This window comes from Micromys minutus (genome assembly GCF_963924665.1).
Source record: "Micromys minutus genome assembly, chromosome: 29".
NCBI lineage: Eukaryota > Metazoa > Chordata > Mammalia > Rodentia > Muridae > Micromys > Micromys minutus.
In genome coordinates this window covers 23,259,254-23,283,491 of record NC_137964.1, presented here as the reverse complement: position 1 = coordinate 23,283,491, position 24,238 = coordinate 23,259,254, and the positions used below count along the sequence as shown (strand labels likewise).

General features: G+C 50.6%; 1 protein-coding gene across 1 annotated transcript; it reads right to left on the bottom strand.

Moving 5' to 3' along the window:
* Positions 1-3,359: 3,359 nt before the first annotated feature.
* DHX37 (DEAH-box helicase 37) lies at positions 3,360-22,401 on the bottom strand. The gene is made up of 27 exons (XM_080941365.1): positions 22,263-22,401; positions 20,200-20,369; positions 19,436-19,548; positions 18,315-18,654; positions 17,797-17,945; positions 16,976-17,068; positions 16,121-16,217; positions 15,232-15,345; positions 14,249-14,350; positions 14,005-14,119; positions 13,523-13,618; positions 13,208-13,284; positions 12,148-12,292; positions 11,296-11,372; positions 10,828-11,060; positions 9,849-9,960; positions 7,930-8,036; positions 7,645-7,833; positions 7,363-7,487; positions 7,154-7,270; positions 6,532-6,704; positions 5,555-5,669; positions 5,330-5,467; positions 5,048-5,142; positions 4,891-4,964; positions 4,329-4,426; positions 3,360-4,195 (listed from the first exon to the last, which is right to left on the bottom strand). Exons 1-27 carry the CDS (start codon positions 22,363-22,365, stop codon positions 4,110-4,112), a joined length of 3,453 nt encoding a protein of 1,150 aa, XP_080797491.1. The 5' UTR covers positions 22,366-22,401; the 3' UTR covers positions 3,360-4,109.
* Between the last annotated feature and the right edge of the window lie 1,837 nt (positions 22,402-24,238).

Sequence of the window (24,238 nt, the reverse complement as noted above, 5' to 3'; positions counted from 1 at the left end):
AAAAAAAAAAAAAAAAAAAAAAAAAAAAAAAAAAACCAAACCCAGACTTCCTCATCTCATCGTTTTAAAACTACACTGGATTTCATAACACAATTTTCATTTTAATGTATTGGGCACGCACCCCCTCTCCACCTTCCTCTTTGCCTATTAACCCCTTTTGTTCCCCAGTTTTACTTTCATGCCATCCATCCAATATATGGTTTTATGTATTTATAGATTCGAGGATTCACAAATAAAAGAAAATATAGTATTTGCCTTCTTAGTGTGTTTGGGTATGTTACATTGGAGTCCTCTGGTAAATGCCCAGCAGTGCATTGTCTATTCTAGAGTTCTGAGGTGCCTCCATATTGATTTCCATAGTGCCTGGACTGGCTTCCATTCCCAGCACCCATATGTGTAAGGAATCCCTTTTTCCTAAATTATGCTGGAACTCAGAGGTCCGCCTACCTCCTGCTGCCTCCCAGCGCTGGGATTAAATGTATCCACCATCACATCTGGCTCATTTGTCATTTTTCTTGTAGAATGCCATTTTAATAGGGGTAAAATCGCATGTAGTTACAGATGGTTGTGAGCCACCATGTGGGAGCTGAGAACCAAAACTAGGTCCTCTGCAAAAGTGCTCTTAACTGCTGAGCTATCTTTCCAACCACTCATAGTTTTGATCGGTATTTCTCTGATGACTAGTAAGGTTGGGTTTGACTTTTAGTTACTTGCCAGTAGACAATGTGTGCGGTGCCTAGGCAGGCCAGAAGAGGGCACTGGAGTCTCTGGAACTGGAGTTATACTTGTTATTCGACATGTGGGTGCTGGGAATCAAATATGTCCTGGCTAAATATTTTTGTTGTTTTACTATTGGCCACTTCCACTTCATCTTTTGAAAACGATTTCATTGGCCATTTGGAGACTAGGTTGTTTAGGTTTTGAGTTTTTCTGTGTTTGTTTTTGTTGTTTTTCAAGACAGCCCTGACTGTCTTAGAACTCACTCTGTAGACCAAGAAAGATGGAAGCTGCTACCACCTCTGGGTTGGTTATTGAGTTTAAGATTTTTTTTTTTAAATAAAAAGCTTGATTTATTCTGCAAGACGACTCAAAAGTACTTCTGTCAAAAAAAAAAAAAAAAAAAAAAAAAAAAAAAAAAAAAAACCCCACAAAATACAGGTTTAAACCACCAGTGTAATATTTTAACTTAAAGGATAAAGGAACTAAACTGTGGAACCATGGTGCCTGCCCGGGTGCACTCAGCCTTGTGGATAGGTGATTCAGATCCTCCCGGGGATATCTGAGTACCTTCAGAAATCCCCAGGCTTGGATTCACTCACAGAAAGCAGACCTTGGGTTCTTAAAGATTAAAAGAAAAATATTTATTTTATGTATGAGTATAATGCCATTGTCTTCAGACGCACCAGAATTCCATTACAGATGGTTGTGGGCCACCATGTCGTTGCTGAAAACTGAACTCAGGACCTCTGGATGAGTAGTCAATGCTTCTAACCACTGAGCCATCTCACCAACCTGGTTTTTGAGTTATTTGTTGATTCAAACTTTTATTTATTGAGTAAAAATTAGGAGTGTGAGGATTCCCCTTGGTTTTCCAGTTTCACAGCTATAGACCATGGTGGGGCTGTGGGCATTGAGTTTCATAGTTTATCTGGAATCTTTTTGTACGGCAGCTTGTTCTATAGGGCAATATGAAGTGGAAACTTTAGTTCTTTGGAAAGTTAGTTATGTCAAATGCTGGGGCACACAGGTGAAAGGATGCTTGATGGAGTGTAAACATGACCCCACAGAGAGTGGGAGACATGCTCTGAGCATTGGTTTGCTCCACCGTGCTAATCTGAGCCATCATTGTGATAAAGACACGATTCTATTGGTTCGTCTTATATAGCATTGTTGAGCTCAACTTGAGAAACTCGACCAAGAACTGTGAACTGTGGCATCTTGCCTCTTCTGTAGCCTTGTCTCAAGGCCAGGATTTTCAAAATTAAAGTTGCCGTCTCATGCCAGTTGTCTGCCTGCCTACAGGACAGGTCTGCAGCTGCTGAAACGTATTTGGTGTTTACTACAGAACTGAACTGCTGCCAAGAAGATGGAGCTAACGCCCAAAGAACTATTGCTGAACAGGTCCACTTCCCCACATCCTACTAACTTTTCTCTTCCGCTACCTCTGCTGGGTGGTGGGCTAGGAGAGGTTGAGCCTTTACTGAAAGTAGGTTGCAAAAAAATGTATGCCTACAGCAAGGTCTCCCTCTTGGAGTTTCCCACATGCCACAATGATTGGAGTCAAACCCTTGTCTCTTCCAGTTGTCAATTTTCCTATTTCAAAGTCAGATATGGTGACGCTGGCCTGTCATCTCAGTGTTTAGGAGAGTCATGAGTTCAAGTCTAGCTTTTCAAATTTCTTATCATTTGCATCAGCAGCCAAGCTAAGCTCCTTGGGGACAGCTCAGGACTTAACGCTGAGACAAATCCGCTACAGGGAGCATCAGAAGACACAGGCCTGGAGAGGAAGCTGAACCTGTGAAGGGCTGTCAGACATGGGGCGTCTGACCCAGAGTTAGAGACATGGTCTGTTCTTGGTCCTGAAGGCCGCATACCAGGTAAGTTTTCTACCATTCTGAGCCTGGCCTGGGCCCAGCTTTTCACGTCCCATGCCCAAATCAAAACAAACTCATGGCAGACTGCCTGTCTTGTAGATATTCACACATGAGGTGGGCTGAGGGCATCACCCTAGTTCTGCTTTTATCAGCCACCTCATGGCCATGACAGAGTCTGGCTAAAAACTCATGGTAGAAACACCTGCTGTGGAACATGCTATGGTTGTTGAAGGGTGGCTTGGTACACACAGTCCTGGAAGTGCACGGGAAAGGTAAGCATGGGGGTTTCTCCACCTGATACATCTGGTGTCTGAAAAGACAAAGAACACGAGATGGACAGGCAGGTGTCCGGTGGACACCACCTGTTTAGGTCACACAGACCCGGCTACATGGAGACAAAGCAGAGTGTGGTTCAAAGCACATTATCTAGAGCATAAAGTCAGCCCACAGGGAGAAAGCATTTACTAAGCGTTAACTGAAAAGAGCTTGGCTTTGTCCCCAGGACTCTGTAACAAGTGGCCCAAGTGACAAATGATCTGCAGCAGCAGCATTTGCCATCACCCAGAGGTAGACAACTGGCTCCACTCTGCAGATGGACAGATGCAGCCTGACACCTGATGGTGCTGGTTCAGCCATGGGGATGACCACGGGGATAGTCAGGAAGAAAATCAGAAAACCATGTGAGGATGAACGTCCTGGAAACTGACAGGGTGACAGCTGCTCAGCATGGGAATGTTTGATGTGACAGACAAGCTGAAATGAAACTGCACGTCACAAACATTTACTCTTAACAAAGTCGTCCGAGACAGAGTCTTGCTGGACAGTGGTGACACACACCTCCAATCCCAGTACTCAAGGCAGGCAGAGGCAGGGGGATCTCTTGAGTTTGAGGCCAGCCTGGCCTACAGGCCTAGTTCCAGGATGGCCAGGATTACACAGAGAAACCCTGTCTTGAAAAACAAACAGAACATAGGCTTGCTGTATAGCTCAGGCTGGCCTTGCATTTGTGATCCTTACCAGCCAAGGCCACAGGTACACTGGCCATACCTGTGTACCTATTTAAAGACAGAACTTGATGTCTACTGATGCCAAAGCAGGACACTGGAAACCAGTCTCCACCTATGTGAAACAAAGCTCTGGGTCAATATCCATGCCTCAATTGGGGCCAACCTTTCAGGAAAGTCACGGGGTCACAGAATTCTGCAGGGCACCTGCTGACCAAGTTGCTTTGAGGCTGCACAGGTGCTCTGGGACAAGGGTCCACTTTCCTGTCCCAGTGTAGCTCTGTGCATCCACAGGGTCTAATGTCACCTGAAGAGTCTGTTTTAGATAGGGAGGAATGTGGAAGACAAACCATGTCTGTCTTCTTACAACAGACAGATAGAAGGCACTTCTGGTCAGTGTAGCTGCGAGCTTGGATCTAAATTGGGCCGAGGTAAGAAAGGGCTTCCAGAGCCACAGCATGCCTCCTGGTAACAGCCTAGGAGCTGGTTGGCTGTGCAGCTGGGTGGGTGGTCAACTGTCAGTGGTAGGGGGCCAGTTCTTCTCAACATCGCTGTGCATAGCCTTTGGGAGCCACTCACAGTATTCAGCCAGCAGGTCTGTGAGAAGAGGTGGCCAAGGTTAGAGTATGAGGCCAGGGGCTTGCTTGGTTAGACATACCACCACAGCCCATGGTCTGGTTAAGTCCTTTCACCGAGCAATGTTCCCCAACCCCAGCTGAGTCACACTCACATTTGGGGCTTTTCTTCCATGCAGCCAGCAGGGAATCACGGGAATCAACCTTCTGGGCCACAAGGGCTCTCAATAGGGTCTCTGTCCTGGGCTGCAGCCTGTAGATAGGGGATTGCTGACTCCACCCAGAACCGGGGATGGACAGATGATGAGACTTGTCACTCAGTCATAGGAAGCCTCGTGTATACAGTGGCAGTATGCAGCGTTCCCCAGCACCCCTCCCTACTCATGTCCACCCAGCCCCTTAAAGTACACAGATGTTCCTTATTACAGGGTACATTGGACTAGGTTGGGCCCTACCGTCAAAACTGGGTTCCATATAAGGAGGGGACACAGAAAAGCGGAGGTGGCAAGATTGGAATGATATAGTCACCAGGAGTGAGACAGGTAGAAGAGTCCTCAGTAGGGATGCAGGGTGAAATGCCCAAGGCCCACTGACAGCCACAAATTGAAGGAGGCTCCTGTGACTGTCATATCCCCAGCATACATGACTGACACAGTAGCCCCAGAGAAGCCTCTCTGCCACGGCCCATCTTGATATTTTAGGAATATACTCTTGTACCTGGCCCAAGTCTTCAGCATGGTGTTGGGGCTAGATAGCAGGCAGCTCTTAAATGAAGCCAGCTTTCGGAAGACCTGGCGAGAGAGCACAAGATGGCTGAAGGGGCCTGTAGTTCATGACACTTAGGAGACAGGCCACAGGTAGCCCAAGAACCTACCTGTCCCTCCAGCAGAAACCTCGCAAAGTACTTGTATCGGTCAAGGCCTTCAGGGAAGTCCACCTGGACGGCAGGGAGTGGCCAGCTCACACGGTCTGGGGGATGGGTGGGAACGTGTGATGAAGGGCAGTTGTTCTATCTATCTTCCCAAGCCCATCGGAAGGCAGGAGGGATAGGGTGACCCAGTCAGTCACATGCCCAAGTGGAGTGCATGAGCTGATGAGTCCAAGAAACTCAATGGCTGTAGGTGGTCAGGCCACCGAGGAAGTGGCCCCAACTCACAGAACACGCTGGCCCGGTGGCACAGCACCCGTCCTGACTCTGGACAGTAAGTGGGGGCTGGGTCCTCCAGGGGCGCGTCGAACTGGCAGTAGGAGGGCAGCAGGGAAGGGATCCACTGGATTTCCACGGTGGAGACACCTGAGGCCAGGAGAGGGCAGTCAGGCCTCACATGCTTCCCCAGACATGCTCCCACTCTACAGCCACCCTGTGGTCACTCTGCAGTACCTTTCATGTACATCTTGGTGGTCTCCACAATTTCCTGGTAGACCACAAACTCAGGCAACTCTCTGAAGAGTACAGAGCTGGGGTGGATAAAGACTGGGTCATCTAGAAGAGGGGTCTGCAGAAAGAGGTGGATGGAGGTTCAGGTCAGAGAAAAACCTGAGCTCTCGGGGCTCTTCAAGTCTACCCTTGAGGATCCAACCATTAAGCCAGAGAGCCAATGACCAGGAACTACCCAGGATGCATTGCTCTTTGGCCATCAGCAGAGCTGAAGCCAGGGGCTGAGAAGATGGCTCAGGGAATAAAACACTTGCCATGCCAGTCTAATGACCTCGGATGTCTGCCTGTGCATGTATGGCCGCCCTTCACTGAAACAGAGAGCTAGGGCCCAATGAGATGGCTCAGCAGATAAAAGCACCTGCCACTAAGCTTGGTAATGTGAGTTCAATACCTGGGACCCATATGGTAGAAGGAAATTCCTGAAATCTTCTGATTTCCCTACATGCACCACAGCAGCATACACAAACACACAAAATAAAACACAATCTCCATGTGGGCCTTGACCACTTCAGCACTTAGGAGGCTGAAGCAGGAGGATCAACCTATTTCAAAAGTAGCAGGTGTGGATGGACCCCAGAGATACAATTCTGGGGGAGGGAGGTAGCCCCAGCATACCAAGCACCAAGTGGGTCCCCCTGGTTAACTGGTTAGTACAAGAAGTCAGAGACACTGAGCAATGGGGAGGAATGTGGCTCAGGTTTCTCCAGAAATATCTCAAGTTGACCGTACTGATACTGGCTACACTAAACAGTGAAGCCAGGCGGTTGACCTTATGGTGTAAATGCAGCTCAAGAAAGTAGCCATGAAGCTGAGGGTGATATCCTATGCTCCAACAACCAACAATAGCCTTCACCTGTTCTTTGGTGGGAGCTTTCCCAGAGATTACGTGGTCAGTCACCAAGGGCAGGCCCATGTCCCACCTTGTAGGCGTTCTTCCACTTGGGGTCCAACAAGTCCTCACTCTGAACCCGGCGGGCTAGATGGTCACCCAGACCAGCTGCCATGATTTGCCGCAGGTAGGTCACCTGGCTCTCAGTAGGAGGCTGCATTTTGGGGTCCAGGAAGAGCCCAGCCTCGGGGCACACTGCATTGACTGGAAGGAAAGTGAGAAACGGTTGCAAAAGGTCTAGGTCAAAGGGAGGCTGACAGTCCTTCAGAAATCACCCAGCACTTGGGCCTCAACTACACAGTGCCTGTTTCTGATATAGAGGCCAACAGTGGCTCAGCCCAGAGCTTCTTCCAAGGCCAAAACCTAGAGTCCCATGCCAGCAAAGCCCAGCCAAGGGACAGCCACCCCAGGCTCTCATGGGATAGGACAGTTATAGGAACCTCAGCCCTGTCCATCCCCCTGCTGAAGTGGCTGAGGGGCCTGAGGGACAGCCTTCTAGGTGAGTGCTCAGGGGAACCTGTCTAAGAGCAATGGATGTTGACTTAGGGCTGAGTTCATCTTGGGCAGGCCAATGAGCAAGTGTGGAATCTCTATCACACCAAAGCCACATGGAGAGAGACAGGTAGCTGTCCACACTGTCACCTGGGCTATACCTGCGGTGGTCAGCTGGCCACGCAGGCGCCGGATCTCTAGCATGGCCTTGTAGCGCAGTCCGTTAGCTTGGCAGAACTGGGGCAAGCAGCCGGCGTACTCACAGGCTCCCACGGCACCTGTAGAGCAGGGTAGGGTGTTCTTACTGGTTGGCGCCAATCTGCTCCAAGATACCGACCGCCCTTCTTCATGCCCTAGAGGTGGCACTGACCCAGCAACACCATGAGGTCGCCAAGCTTCAGAGATGCCCCTTGCCCGGCCCAGGTCCTCTTCATCTGGGCCACACGGGCCCGACGGCCCTTCAGCTCTTCAAGCTCCTTTTCACTGGCGGCTGGTCTGTGGACACACATGGCCGGCTGGGCTTCAGCTCACTGCCCTCAGGGATCCTCACTCCTTTGCCCTTCCTTCAGATATGGCAGCTCTGGCTCCCCAGGCCACTACTAATAACAGAGAGCACGGAGGGCTCCGAGGGACAAGGCTGTCACTAACCCACCTGTCCAGCTCCTCAAACAGCTCACGCACAGTCATGGCAGCCACGATGGCAATGGTGTAGGGCAGGCAGCCGTGCTGCTGGCTCAGTGCCAGCATCTTGGCATAGCGGGGTGCCACGGGGAAGGTGGACATGGTCCTCCCCAGCGCAGTGATGGGGCAGCTCAGTTGTGACATCTGTAGCTTCTTCATTCTGGGGACAAGGAAGACAGCAGGTAAGAACCATGAAGCCTGGATTTAGAGGCACTTGGAGGCTCTGTGCTTGCTTGGGTCACCCTCCCCCTCCTACCTTTCCTGTTTTGGAGGTGCCTGCAAGGCCCCCAGGGCAATCAGCAGCTCCTCTGCGGCAACAAGGGCCTCCACAGACGGAGGTGTGGGGAACGGGAAGTTGATAACCTGGGCACAGGAAGGCACAGTGATGCAGAGAAACAGGCCCCATGAGGTCACACTAGCTGCAGCAGGTGCTGCTTCCTTGTCCCTTAGTCTGTTCCCAGGTCACTGGTCTCGCCAAATGGAACGTGGAGCCTGGGTGCCCAGGAAGTTGCCAAGACGTCTGTCTCCAGGTCCACGTGCTAGGATGATCTCAAATTAAACATACTGTGTGCCAGGGGCTATCCTTATCAACTAAAATCTAGATGTTTATAAGCAACAACATGCAAACCATCATGAAATATTTAGGAAAACAGGCATTATGCCTGAAAAATATAACTGGCCATGGGTGTCACAGGATGAACACCAAGTTCTCAGTGATGACCTAAAGTGATTTTTCTTGATTTTGAATCAGTTGTTTCTAACAATGAAAAAAAAAATCACTGGGGATTCCCACCCCTATAAAGGGACAGACATCTTCACTAGAGAAATGGGAGCAACAGCCTGTGCCACTGTGTGCAGTGAGGATACAGTCTTTTTATTTTAAGACCTTGCCAGGTATAAAAGTACACACCTTTAATCCCAGCAGGGAGGCAGCAGCAGGCAGATCTCTGTGAGTACACAGGGAGGTCCAGGACAACCACAGCTACACAGTGAGGCCCTGCCTCAAAATAGATCAGGCGAGAAAGACTCTGGCTGAAACTCATGTTTCAGTCTGGCCTTAAGCCGTAACAATCCTCCTGCTTCAGCCTTCCAGTTGTTGGGGGTATAGATGTGAGCATCTATGCCTAACTTAACCTCCAACTTCTGACCTTCCTATCTCTACCTCCTGTGTGTGTTTGGGTTTCAGGTGTGCACTCCACACCCAGTATATGTGGTGCTGGGTATTAAACTTAGGCCTTCCGGTGTACAAGGCAAGCATTCAACTGATCAAGCTACATCCCCAGCTAAGGGTGTATGTATATTTGTTTGTTAAAATTTTTTGCTGTTGTTGTTACTTTTTTTGTTTGTTTTGAGACAGGGTTTCTCTGTGTAGCCCTGGACCATGCTGGCCTTGAACTTTGAGATCTGCCTCCTCCTCCTGAGTGCTGGGATTAAAGGCATGCACCACCATTCCCTGGTTACACTCCCTACTTTTAAGGCTCTTTTATTTTACATTTATTTATTCTTATGTGTGTGTGGGTGCACACATGCCAAGGAGCAAGTGTGGAGGCCAGAGAACAGCGTGCAGCAGTTGGTTCTCCCCGTCTACCACGCGGTTCCTCCAAACTTAAGTCAGCAGGCGCCTTTACTAGCTGAGTCACCTCTCTGGACCAAGCAAGAGTCTTCATTTTTAACTTTTCTTTTGGGTTCTGGGACAGGACCAGGACTAGATGTGTTTTCAGCCTTTGGGTTCTGTAGCTCACTAGATATGTTCTTGAACAGAGACTGCCTCTTCCCTGCCTTGGTTTCCCTATCTGTTAAGTGGGTATCTGGTTGACAAGGGTTGGGGAACAACGTACAGCATAAGTGGAACCTCTTTACTGGACCATCCCATCCTAGAGTAGAGAGAAAAACCCCAACTCCATCGGAGGACCACACCAGTGAAGCCTGCATTCAGGAATCAGCAGGATCCGAGTGCCCACCAGTTGTGTGAGACCTGGCTATCCATGAGTCTGTCTCCCAGGGGACAGGCAAGCTGTCCTCATTAGCGACTGAAGGCCACCAGGGCACTTTCTGACTGATGGTCCCTCGGGATGCCACTCCAGCTCGTTTTTCCAGCAGGCACAGCTCTGGGGTGATGGAATGCGTCAGGCAGAGGATGGAACGGGAAAGGAGGTGGCTACGGCCAAGACTGACCTTCTCAATGTTGAGTGCTTTCATTTGCAGGATCAGGTCCTCCACTGGTCTGCGGGTTATCTCTGGAGGAGGAAACTGCTCAAAGTCCCCGAAAACCGCTGAGGAATACAACCTGGGAGGAGAGGAGAAGGGACCAGAAAGAAGAAAGTCACCAAGCTTCTGAGCCAACCATGCGTGGCACTCATCATCCCACCTCCAGCTACCCTGACTACATTCTGTTTTTTTTTTTTTTTTAAGTTTTTCATCCTATAAACTGAAGAGGTGTTGGAAGAACAGCAATAAAGCTACTCAAAGCAACAACCTTAGGAGAAAATACTGGCCAGGGACAAAACTACCATGGATCTAACTCTCAGACATCAGAACCCTCTCCTTCAAGCCATCAGCAAATGGACTGAGCCTAACTCAGGAGTGAGGACAGGCCCGAGTTTACAGTTCTGAGAAGGCAGAGGCAGGCGGGCAGTGCAGAAGGCAAGAGGTCAGACCCAAAGTCACCGACACCAGCGCTCGCCTCATGCTGCTGCAAACAGACGATGAGGCGAAGGTGTGAGAGGAGAGCCTGGGTACCTGGCTCATCCCTTGTAATTAAGCCTAGAACTCCACAGGGCCAAAGATGAGGCAGGGACACGTGTGTGCACAACAGGACAAAGGAACAACCACCTCCTTGTCCAGCAGAGATGGACAGTAATAATGTGACGGGGCGGTGGAGCCTGACAGATGGTCACAACTTATAGGGTGTCCTCAGGAAGTAACCACTCACAAGAGCACTGCCCTGATGGTGGGGACAGTGGCCCAGCTATGAAAGTATTTAGAACATGGACTACTTCTGAAGCAGCTGTTGACCGCCGGGCAAAGGCAGGGTAAAGCAGCCGGCAGTGTGGGGAGGGCTGTGGTGCTCCTGAGGACACACGGCCCACTCACTGCAGAGGGGCAACTGCAGTTCTGCTTCTCAACGCCCGTGATGCAGAGACAAGTGGCCTACCTATAGCAGTGGCCTGGCTCTGTCCGGCCTGCACGGCCAGCCCGTTGGTCGGCGGATGCTTGGGAGACCCAGGTGACACGGAAGGAGGACACGCCTGTGACGCGGTCATAGTATCGTTTTTTGACTTTCCCACAGTCCACCACATACTTGATACCAGGGATGGTGAGGGATGTTTCAGCCACATTGGTGGCCACAACGCACAGCCTCGTCCCCTCTGGAGGAGGTTTGAAGACCTGGGAAGTGGGAACAGGTAGGACAACACCTGAATCGGGGAAAATCTATGAGACAGTAGGGGACAGATTGCTGTCAGCTAGGCAAGGTCCACTGCTGCCCACCAAGCTCCAAGCACAAGCATCAAGAGTGGTTTCTATTATTTTCTCCACTATCAGGGGCTGGTTGAAGTAGATGGAAAAGTACCCAAGGCTTGACCCACCCCCATCTTAATGCTCTAAAGAGCTGTCCCATTACCTGTGCCTGCTTCTCAGGGGCCAGCAAAGAGTAGAGCGGGAGCACATGAAGGGGCAGCGAGGCATCTGGCTGCTCACCTGCAGTCAAGCAAAGGACAACAAAGTACAGGCTGAAGAGGTGCCACAGGTATAGACCTGCTTCTAGCTTCCCGGCTGCTCCCAAACCCCTCCCACCCCACACAAGTGAGAGGCTCTACTACCCAGCCCCAGGCTTAAGGGCTCTTGTATAGATATAGTACCAGGGAACTCCTGAAAGCTATTGCTGCTGCCTAGCATGGGCCTGTGATGCCCGCCACACAGCGGCATCCCTTGAGAGTAAGTTGGCCCCAGTCCCTATATGTGTCCAGGCAGTGTGGCAGGCTGTTACTTGTACAGAAAGAACCCCTTTTGGTCACAAAATCCAAAGAAGGCTCTCTTTCTAAAGATATGCAGTCTTATGCTGAGTTCAAGCCAGTATTCTGTACAGCTGAGACCTCAGGTGTGTGCTACCACACCTAGCCTAACCCAAAATGGATAGCAAGGAGTTGCTCATCAACATACTCAGGGGCCCTGAGGATCTAGACACCTTCTCTGTTGCATGAGGACTATGTCAGCCCAGGAAGGACCAGCCTGCGGATAGTGACCCCAGCACTACACTCAAGTATTAAGACCTTAGGAGACACAGCCACGAGAAAGAACCACCTCTGTGCTCACACACCAACAGGAGCCAGGATGTATTGGTCACATCCATGAGGACAGGACTTAGATTCCTCTGGTCCCAACGGCTAACAGGGCCTATCATGCAATAGGGGCTCAGCAGACCCACGCTGACAAAAAACAAGGGACCTGAGGGCAGAGCTCTGCCAGGCCACACCTTCATTTGCCTCATCGTCACCAAGGTCCAGATCCAGGTCAGAGCCCAGGGCCTCCTCTTCGTCATCCATCTCTGCCTCCCTGTCCTCATCGCCTTCGCCGGCTGGCAGCACAGAGTAATTGTCCAGGTTGATCTGGGGCAAGGCCTGAGGAGATGCCAACACCATAGGCTCAGGATGCATTGAACCAAGACACACACAGGAACATATGAGGTCAGGTCAACAAACAATGATCTTCTCTGCCTCATTCCTAATTAATAATTAGGGGAGGAGAGGGTGGCTGGATAGCGGCTGAGCAGTTAATAGCACTTGTTCTTACAGAGGACATGCGTTTGATTCCCAGCACCCACACAGCAATTCACAACCTTCTCTAATTCCAGTTCCAGAGGGTTTGACTCCCTCGTCTGACCTCCCCAGGCATGCACTTGGTGCACACACATAAACACAAACACTCATGTACATAAAATAAAATGAATCTGAAGAAATTTTCAAAATTTAGGTTTGAGTTAGGTGTGGTGGTGCACACCTTTATTCCCAGTGCTCTGGAGACAACGACAAATGGATCTCTGTGAGTTCAAAGCCAGCTTAGTCTACATAGGCCTGCCAGGATTACACAAGAACATTCTGTCTGAATAAGCATATAAATAAATAAATAAGAGCATGGGGGTCATCTCACAAGTTTAACAAGAGTTTAACAAGCTGCCTGGCCCACCTTAAGTGCAGAAGAGTAGAGGCCACCGAGAAGCCACTGACACTGCATCCAGCCATCAAGGTGCCTGGAGTGACCCCACTCCTGGCTGGCCCCTCAGCTTCAGACAGTAGATCTCCCTACTTCAGTGAGCACCTATGGCTCTATTTGTGCTCCAGGATCCTCTCAGGCAGACCCTGTGTTGTAAATTGTAATACGCACCCAACCTTGCAGCCTCTAAAATTGTAATCTACCAGGACTCTGTGCTGTGGGACAGGGCTGGACCAGTCTGACCCCAGAAACCCAACATGGCTCCCAGAGAGCTCATAAGGCTGGCAACTGGAGAGAGCAGGTCTCCACAGACTTCCACGTACCATGGCCTGGGCCTTCCTAGCCCTTGTCCGGGACTTCTTAAACCTCCGCATCCCTTCTGCTGAGTCCTCTTCCTTTTCTGTAAGGAGGAAGAGGGTGGGAAGAGACTCCTGTGGCCAACATAGGCAGCTGGCACTTCGTCTGTCACTCACAGCAAACATGCTGCAATGAGGAGCATACTGTTTTGGGGGCACAAGGGCACAGGCTCTCCTCAAGGACACTGAGGTGGAGGCTGACACCCCAGTCAGTGCACTAGTTCCCAGGCTCAGGGGTAGCAGGCTGAGCGCTCCAACAAAAAGCTATGGGTAGTTAGTTACCTTGTGGCTGGGAGCAACGAATGGGGAAGGCCTTCCTAAGCCGACGGCAAAGTGCATGCACCTCGGCCTGCCCTGTGAGGAACACCAGGATGCCGCCTGCAAAGAGAACCAAGTCAGTCACCTGACAGACTTATCCCTGCAAGCACCTGCTGAGGGGCTGGGAGGAGCTAGGACCCAGGGAAACAGGTTCTGGGTTGTTGAAAGCCCATTACCTGAGGCCAGCAAACTGGTGTGGGGCATCTAACAGCGAACCCAACAGGGCTTGCTACTCCTGGACTCTAACCAGAGGCCATCCATGCTTGCCCTTTTTAAGAGGATGTTTCCACACCTCACCTCTGCCTTAGATATGAAGGGGACTTGGGCTTAGCCTTAGGAAGTCGCTATGCTACTATGGTTTGACTGTTCCCTGTGCTGTCAGAGGGATGAAGGGCAAACCCACGTCCTCAGTGAGGGAGGGATGTGCCAGGCTCCTCAGGTCTCACCTGCAGGCAGCATCCGGTGGATCTTGCAGACCTTCCTGAAGCATTCACCACTGTAGTCATCCAATGGGGTCCGCTTGTTGAAATGTACTGTCACAGGGAACTGCCTAGACTCAACCTGTGACAAGTCCACAAAGTTATGGGAATGCCACAACCCAGAAGTCTGACTTCTGAATTAACCCCTAACACCCCAGTTCTCACATGTTAAGGTCAGGTCGAAGCTGGTTGGGGCTTACCGAAAACTTACCTTGATGACCGGAGGAGGTGTGGTGAAGAGCCGCTGGTTCTGGGTGAAGTCCTCTACCCGAAGCGTGGCAGACATGATGAGCAGCTTGAGGGGCAGGTGCCTCTGTGAAGACAGTGTGGAGACTCAGGCACAGCAAGGACACAGTGCGCATGGAATTATGGACCCTCAGCTCTGTGGTTTCATATAAGCAGCAAATGCACTCCTCAGGTTGCCTCCAGGGGAAATGAAACCCAGCCATGGGGAGCCTTTCTACTTGGGTTCTGCAGGTAACACAGGCTAGAGCCCTGATCATGAAGTCAGCTGAAGGGGCCATGGCAGGATTTCACCTTCATGAGACAGCCAAATAAAGGATGGGAAAAGGAAGGGCTCAACTGATGGCCTCCAGCCCACAATCCTGAATTGGCCTACTGCCTGCCACCTTGAGCAAGGGTGGTTCCAGGAGGGCAGGAATGACATGTCACCCTTTCCTGGTCACTGTCCATCCCCAGTGCCTTGAATGTGGCTGGGCACATGCACCCCCAGGACAACCACCTGTCCACTGAGCTGTCTGTTGAGGAACAGAAACAGGGCTGCTCATCAAGTCCCTTCAGATAGTACGTCCCCAAAACTGGCCCTTGCATCCACTGTCTGAGCACGGCTGGGAAGGAGCAGGCTTGGGGAGGGAGGAGGAAGCCTGGGGAGTAGAGAGCTCAACCCAGCAGTCTATGAACCGCAGAGTCTGACACTGAGAGTACCCTGCAGATGGCTCCAGCAAGGCCTGCTCAGTTTTAGCTTTCCGCCTGAGTCTCTAGGCTGTGGAGAGATCCCTCACTATGCATTGTACTGGACCAAGGCCCGTGAGTTAACAGGGACGGCACAGAATGATACAGCCTGGCAGTGGCAATGACTCATGCCCAGGGAGGCTGTGTCCTCTGGTACCCCTCTCAGCTCAAGCCCCCGACAAGGCGATTTTAGTATGCCGTCCCTGCACACTTCCCACACACCTTGGCACGGAGAGCCACAATTCGGGACAGGAGGCCGAGAAGGATGTCTGTGTAGACGCTCCGCTCATGGGCTTCGTCGATGATCACCACCTTGTATTTCAGCAGCAGGAAGTCCTGCGGAGGAGGGAGAGTTATACCAGAGTGCCACCAAGCCCCCACCATAGGCACTGAACCATGTGACCAAACCCCAGACTGCTTCCACTCCCTCAGCGGTCCTAGAGGCCCATGGGAGAAGCAGCAGGGCATCCTGCCTGCCTGCAGCTACTGTGCATGCCAGGGCTCAGGCTGCCATCGCAAGCTGCAAGCTCTCTTTATTCTTTGCTTTAAAAAACAAACAAACAAACAAAAAAAATTCCTGTCCTTTCTCCCTTAGTTGGACAGTCTCCCATTTATCCCAGGTTAGCTTTGAACTATGTGACCAAGAATGACCTTGAACTTATTCTCCTGACCTTACCTCCTTAAGTGCTTGAGTTACAAGCAGATTTTGTTTTGTTTTGTTTTGGGGTGTGTGTGTGTGTGTGTGTGTGTGTGTGTGTGTGTGCGCGCGTGCGCGCGCGCGTGTGTGTTGCTAGGGCTGGATCTCTTTGGACATGCTAGGAAAACTCCCTACCAACTGAGCTACATCCCCAGTCCCTCTAGCAAAACTGGCTATGCAAAGTAACTTTGCTTACTCATCCCATGGCTTCTCTGCTCACACAGACTCTGTGCGCTCCATCACTGACAATGTCTGCTTTATGATTCTATGAGGCACCACCATATGATCAAGTAACTGAGGTTTCAACACTGTATATGTTCAACACCACATGTGGCAGGAACACTGGTGATCACAACCAAGGTGGCATTCCACTCTCTACCCATGTCCTGTATGAGACCCAGACAGGCAACTGACCTTCTGGATCTCTTTGAGCAGTACACCATCCGTCATGAACTTGATCCTGGTTTCTTCTGTCACATTCCCTTCGTAGCGGATCTGGTAGGAGACAACCCTATGGGGAGAAGATTCATCTCAGGGCTATAGCAATGTCTCCAGAGCTATAGGTGGCTGGGGCTCTGGTTACATGGTCCCTTCAAGGGAGACAGGGGCAGACCCTCCCAGCCATGCCTATCCCAAGCACTGGTCTCTGGGGCCAAGGATAGAGAGAAGCTCCAGATTAAGGAAGCACATCACCAGGCACGCTGTAGATCTTGGACAGAGCATGGCTGAGCTCACTGGGAGACAAGCAGCTCTTTACTCCAGGAGCCATATATGCTGACAATATGGTAGAGATGCTACAGGGTTGGGCACAGGTGGCAGCCACTGACACCCTCAAGTACCTGGGGCTCGTTATCCTCTCTATTTACGGACATATAAAACTTTTACAATTAAAAAAGCCTAAAATTCAAGACTGTCAGGGAGGAGCTTGATAGCAGAGTGGCTGCCTAGTACACACAAGGCCCTGAATTCCATTCCCAGCCCCACGGCGTAAAGAAATTTAAGCCCCAGACAGAGGTTTCAGGATTGGAATTCTGTGCTTACATGGCCTCACCACACTGGCTCACTAACAGGCTGCCACATGCCTCTTATCACTATCAAGCCCCTATCCAGGAGCCCTGTCTTTCAGCAGGCACTGGGTGCCTGGCAACCCCTGCCTCAGGAGGTTAAGAGCTTGGACCATCGCTGGGAGGGAGGCAAATAACTCCCACCTGCACCCTCCTTCCAGCAAGCCTGCAAAGTTCCCTGTATCCCCAGGAGTTGGGCCCTCACCGATGTGACAGGTTCATCTCCTTGGCCACTCGCTGGGACATGGCTACAGCAGCCACTCGGCGGGGTTCTGTGACACCGATGATGCTGTCCTCACTGGGGAAAGAGACTCATTAGTCATGCCTGTCTGTCCTGGAGCCACCTACATATACTTGAACATCACTAGTCACTGAGGGTGAATCCCAGAGACCATGATTCAAACATGGCTTTCCCAGGTCAGTACGGCATAGCCACATGACAGCCAGGGGCAGCCCACATTGCGCAGCACTGATGGAGACCCAGCAGAACTTGGTACACAGCTGGGGCACATCTCCAAGGGCTACTATTGGAATGAGGACATTTCTTCTGGGGGAGGGTCTGAGCATGTCGTTCCCAGACAGTCTAAGTACACGAACTGGTAAGTCCAGAGAAAGCCTGAGCTCAGACAACAGGGACGACAAGTACACCTTGAAACGCTGACAGAGCTGGGGCCCCAGGAGAAGAGAATACTAGAATTCTGCATCACCTTGGCAACTCTTCTGCCAACTGGATTACCTTCGTGGTAATCAGAGTGCACAGAACCTGACAATACTACGAAACATATGACTCTATGTGCCTGGCACTGTGGTGCTTTTGTCGCTAAACCCATGTGACCACTGAGTTTACTGTCATCCCCATCTCTCACGTGACAATACACTAGAAAAAGCTGGAAATTTGTGTGAAGTCACACAGTGCACAAAGTAGAGCCAGAATTGGGTCTGCTGGAGCTAAGGCCCTTATGGCTCTTGGAACATCAGTGCTCAGTGTCCCCAGGGGGTAGAGGGACACCCCTGGCCCAGACCCACCTGCTGTAGCCTGCTTCGTAGAGAAACTGGGGCACCTGTGTAGTCTTCCCACTGCCAGTCTCGCCGCACACAATGACAATGGGGTGCTCAGCCACCGCCTCCATAATGGCTTGCTCTTCAGCGAGGATTGGGAGCTTGAGCCGCTCCTCCTGTGGGAGAAGAAGTTAGTACTAGAGAGACAGGCTGCAGAGAGCAGGCGAGGAGGTATCCCGCTCACACAGAGGCCATGCAGGGTGATACTGTCTAGGAGCACTGACTGCTGCTCATGCAGAGGACCTGACTTGGATTTCCAGCACCCACATGGCAGCTTACAACCACCTCGAGTTCAGTTTCAATGGAACCAATGCCTTCATCTGACCTCTGCAGGGATGCGTGTGGTGCACATGGTATACATATAGGCATGCAAAACACCCATGTACATACAACCATGCCCCCATTCCTAGAAGTGGAGACTGAGGCTCCTTTCCATCAAGAGCTCCCACTAACCCGTCTCTTTAACCACGGAGAGAAGAACAAACCTGCATTTCAGGGGTGCGGTTCACGGGGATGAATACGGCAGGCTTGGCCAGGGGTGGAGGTGGGACAGAAGCTGGTGTTTTGGAAGGTGCAGAGGTCCCAGACGGAAGGGGCTGCGGGGTGGGTGCAGGGTTCTTGATTCCAGAAGGAGCTGGTGGCAGATGCACTAGGTCTGTTCCTGTGCTGGCCTTCGGCTGATCAGCTGTGAGTTCCTCAGGCTCTGAATCTTCTGAAGACTCAGAGTCTTCCTCTGTTGATGATGACCTGTGGCGCTTTCGGTGAGCCCCGGAGAGGCTACTGACTTTCTCCTGGCCCTGGGCAGCAGGCTGGTCAGGCTTCCTCCTGGGAGAGCAGAGACTTGAGGCAGGGACGTTAGGACATCTGACATAGTTATGGGGGCCTCTCGCCAGAGGCCATTCCACGTCTACCTCAGGACCTCTGCACTGGCTGTTTCTACCTTGAGACACATTTCCACAGATTGTCACACTCAAGTGTCTGCTCAAAGTCACCTAACAGGGAGACTGTGTGTCACTGGGTTCAGTCCCAGCTGCTAGTCTTTTAAGTCCTAGATGGCCCCTTGTCTCTGCCTTACCCTTGGGTTCATTTTCTGGGTATAAATATATATGGCTAACAAACACCCGTGCTTTCCAAAGGGAAAGAAATATTCTACTCCTTGTTCTAGCTCATGTCCAGTGAGGCTGGGGCAGTGCACACTCACCCAACAGCAGTTCCCTGAACAGAGAAGTTGTGTGTGTGTGTGTGTGTGTGTGTGTGTGTGTGTACACATGTACGCACAGAGGCTGGTCTGGGGTGCAATGCCCAGCAGGAATGCCAGCCTGGGGTAGATTCAACTGTCAAGCTCAGGTGGGAAGTGGGCTTTCAATGTGAAGCCACTGAATTCCTGCTGTCACACAGAACAGCAAGGGGTGATTTTGTGGCAAGTGGGACCTTTGAGGTGCAAAATTAAGGTCATGACCGATGAGGAACTGACCTACTTGTGACATATAAGATGCCAGGCAGGTGCTCGGCTAGAGGACCATTCAGTATGGATAACCCTCCACTGCCCGCCCCTCCCCTTACAAGACAACATGAGGTATAAGCCCGCTCAGGCTCCGTGACTTACTCTTTGATATGATACATGCGGTCTCCGGTGCCTAGCTTGGCTGTGGTGTAGAACAGACTCATTTCGGCCTCTGACACTTGGACTTCACTCAGTTTCTGGAGCAGTTCGGCACGCTGGGAAAGGTATGAGGGCATTGGCTACCAGGCAGCTACTGACCACTGAACAGGTCCAAGGCCTTCTCCTGGGTAGGCCAGGCTTTCAGGGGATCTTAGCCTTGTTAAAAACAGACTTTAAACTGTAGGGCAAGAAGATGTCACCCAACAGCTATGAGGTGTTCTGAACACACAGGTTAGCTCTTCCTTCGCCATTAACATAACCTCGCATCACGGGCAACAGCTCTATATAGCACTGTGTGCTATAAACACTGGCTGTCCCAATGCACAGCAATCAGACTGAAAAAAGCAGGGTACCCACCGCTGTCTTCAGGATAGATATGATTTCTCATTTGGCCAGTCCCTAGGCTACCCACACGGCCACATGTTTCCTTTCACCCCTCGTGAGCTGTGGCAGTTTTGCCATGTACGTTTATGTTTTATATACACACCTCTTTCATGTCCATGATTTTTAGGCCAGCACACTCAGAGACTCGAAGGGATACCACACGTAGCTAGTGGCTGGCTACTGTGTCACTGGGTAGATAAGAAACACTCCCCTCCTTTCAGGAAGTTCTAGACAATCCTGCTGCAGAGATCACATGGAGGGAAAGACTCCCCTCCAGCCCCCTGATCTGGAGAGCTGGTGCAGACCAGCCACTGGAGGCGTACCTGGCTCTTCTTCTCCTTCTGCTCTAAGACCTTCTGTAGCACCTTCCTCTCCTTCTTCGTCAGGGGCTTCTTCTCTTTCTTTGATGGAGGCGGCGCCTTGGTCTTCTTCTTTCTCTTCCCCGGCAGCACCAATGCATTGCTGGCATCTACTCCTTTCAACACATCCTTGTCTGAAAAGACAGCCACCGTCTCACTTGGAGGCAAAAAGTCACAAGGTGTCCTCGATGCTTACTCATGACAAATATCAGATGAGGTCACCACCTCCTGTAGGTGGCCCATGTCACCTACCAACTCTGAGGGCTAAACAAGGGTCTGTGTGTCACAACTGTTAGCATTGCCAAGCTATGCCATTCTAGAGGTGCTGGGGGATATAGCTCAGGTGGGAGGGAACCTGGCTACCATGCTGGGGGTCCTAGGTTCCAACCCTAGCACCACATTAAAAAAAAGAAAAACTATGGCAGTATGGGACTTTAACCATTTGAGAGGGGACAGCAAGAGGACAGAAGTTCAGTCACCCCTGACTACACAGGCCAACCTGGGATACGTGGAACCCTGAAGAGTACTCAGAACTAGGGTACTGAGCTGTGGGCTGTGCCAGAGGGTGCCCCAAACCTAAGTCTCAGGAGCCAGAAAGACACTTGATTCTACTGGATCAGATCCCTATAGTTCTACTCTCCTCCCGAACCAGCCTGATCCTGACCATACCTTCCACTATTCCAACCAATACCGTCCTCCCTTCAGGACCCCAGGGAGCATCTGAGATGGAGACCTTTTCAGCACCCTCCTCCCAGCTCTCTTCCACTCCCCTCTCCTTCAGGGCTGGACTCCTCTCCGTGAGCAAAAACTTGACTCATCAGACTTAAATTAGTGCCATCTAGATACAAAAGTGTTTATGCACCCCCCCCCCAAACTTTCCCGTCCTGAGAAGCAACGTCAATAGCATGTACTTTTCCTTCAAACATCTGCAGGGACTCTCAAGTACTCACACGCCACATCTGGAGAACCTTCTCCGGCAGCCTGACCAATGCCCACCCTTGTCACCTTGGTGCTTAAGCAAAGGCTCAGTCAGTTAGCAAGTCCAGCCAGCTCACCTTGGGAACACACCAGCATCCAAACACTGGTCCAAGCATCAACTCCAGCCTCCCACCCCATCATCCCTCAATCCATAATGCTTTTCCTTAATGGCACAACCAATATGCCGTGATTACACATTACCCTCCATCTGTCCCTCTTCTGCTAGGTCTTCCATAGCCCCCCCACCCCCACACTCTATTAGAAGCTTGGGATTGAGGCAATGTCCTGCTCTGTAGCCCTATGTACAGGCTACATAGCCCAGCTGCCCTCAGATGCACATCTCTCCCTAGTGCTAGGTTTACAAGACTGTCTGCCTCTCTCAGATACACAGCCTTTTTGCTTGTTTGTTCTCACTGTGTAGGGTTACAGGAATGAACTATCATATTCAGCCATGCCTTCTCTTATAAAGTCCCAATCTATACAACCCCATAAACTCCGATGTCCCCTAGCCCCTGGGTTTCCCCTTTTATCTTCACCCAGGTCTCTTGAAGGTTTTGACATTTTACTATCCATGGGACGCCTTTCCCATCACACCACTCTCTCCCATCTTTGGTTCTATCACTGTGGTACCTATTCCCGTGCCTGCCATTACTCTACATATTTTATCGTTTCTCTGTGCTTGTCTGCTCCGGGTAAGCAGGCATGCCCGGAGTGCCAGGGTTTTCCATTTCCAGTTCTGTCACTACTCTCAAAGACCAGAACAGTGTCCCCGGTGCTTCTGTCACTACTCTCAAAGACCAGAACTAGTGTCCCCGCTAGCCCCAGCCTAGCGCACGGCTAACGGGCCTGGTCTGAAGCACCACATTTACGGGTCTCTGGGAAGGAGAGGAGTATAAAAGGCCTGGGAATGGATGCAATGAACTAATCTGCGCGCCATACTCCGAGCGGTACTCCCACGCCGCTGTAGAGAGAGGCTGTCACGCCCCCTGTTTGGGTCATGTGGAACCCGGCTCCCACTCCAGCGACCATCCCAGTCCTTGGCTTCTCACCCTCCAGCTCCAGCCGCACGGGAGGCGCTTCAGAGCCCTTGGCGGGCCGGGGGTCCGCCTGCAGCCGCCCTTTCACGTTGTAGCGGCGTCGCAGCTTCCCCATGGTTCCTCCGCCACGCGCGTGGCTCCCTCAGGCAAGCTCTCAGGGAACCCAAACCAAAGGGCAAGACTTCCGGGTTGCGCATGCGCAAGAGCAGCACCTCAGCAGCTGAGGGGCGGAGCTAGAGGCCCGACCTGCCGGAAAGGGTGGTCGTAGCGGAAAAGGCGGGCATGCTCTGTCTGTGGGTGGTCCCTATGTAAATAAGGGGGCCGGGCCTAGAAGTGCCTGAGGAGCCCGAGGTTTTAATCTAGCTCTTCTGCCAGATATAATCTAAGTACATTTAAATTGTATTTTAATTGTAATTGTGGGGGCTGGAGAGATGGCTCAGTGGTTAAGAGCACTGACTGCGCTTTCAGAGGTCCTGAGTTCAATTCCCAGCAACCACATGGTGGCTCACAACCATCTATAATGGGATCTGATGCCCTCTTTTGGTGTGTCTGAAGACAGCCAGTGTACTCATAAAATAAACAAATCTTTAAAAAAAATTGCAATTGTAATATTAACTTGGGGCTGGAGAGATGGCTCAGCCGTTAAGAGCAAATGGCACAACCGTTCCAGGTGATCCGTCGCCATCTTCTGGCCTCCATGGGAACTGCGCTAATGTGTATAATACACACATAAAAAATACAGACACACACAGACACACTCACACACTCACACAAGTAAAAATACAATAAACCACCGGGTGTGGGAGCACGTGCCTTTGATCCCAGCCAGTACTCAGAACGTAGAGGTAGGTAGATTTCTGTGAGCTCATGACCAGCCTGGTATGTGTATGTATGTATGTATGTATGTATATATATGTATATATATATATTTCCAGATCAGCCATAGCTACATAATAAGACCTTGACTCAAAAATAGGGGCTGGATGGCTTTAATCCCAGCACTCAGAAGGAAGGGGCAGGTGGATCTCAAAACAGAGCAAGTTCCAGGACCTCCAGGGATACACAAGAGAAACCCTGTCTCAAAAAAGCAAAAATAATAATAAATAAATAATAGGGAGCTGGAGAGATGGCTTAGTAGTTAAGAGCACTTGTTGTTCTTGCAGAGAAGCTGTTTCAGTTCCTAGCCCACACCCTACAGTGGCTCACAAGCATTCCAAACTCCAGAACCTTCTTCTGACCTTTGAGAGCACTAGATACACATATGCTGCATATAATAAATCACCATGGCATGCAGGCAAAGAAAGCAATCACACAGAAAAAGTATGAATTTACTAAACATATAAACTATAACTCTGCCCATAATACGAATGTCCCCTCTCTCCTCGTTTTGTTCATCTCTGTTTTCTGATAGCCCACAGGTCAGATGGATTTGTTCCACAGGAAAAAGTGTAAAATACTTCCACAGTAGGAACAGAAAACATTAAAAGAAGACATCTTCAAACGTGCTTTAAAACTCGCTCTGTCACTTGATCTGAGGCACAGTCGGAAGCATTGCTGAACCCTGTAATTATCTTGCAAATAGAGTAGTTATATTGTACCACATTTTTTTTTCTGTTTAAGAATGAATCTGAAGTGGGTGTGGCAGCACACTGAAATTCCAGATCTTGGAAGGTGGTAGCAGAAAGATAAGGTCAAAGGTGGCCTTGTCTACAGAGTAAAGGGCAGCTTGGCTAACCTGGAACCTTACCGCCAAAAGAAAGGAAAAGGAGAAAGAAAAAGGTAAAAAAGAAGAAGAAGAAGAAGAAGAAGAAGAAGAAGAAGGGGGTGGACAAGTTTGGGTTACATAACAAAACCCTGTCTTTGAGAAAAAAATTACAGGGTCCAATAAGATGGCTTAGTAGGTAATGACAATTGACTCTTAAGCCATAAGTTTGATCATGGATCACACACACACACACACACACACACACACACACACACACACACAC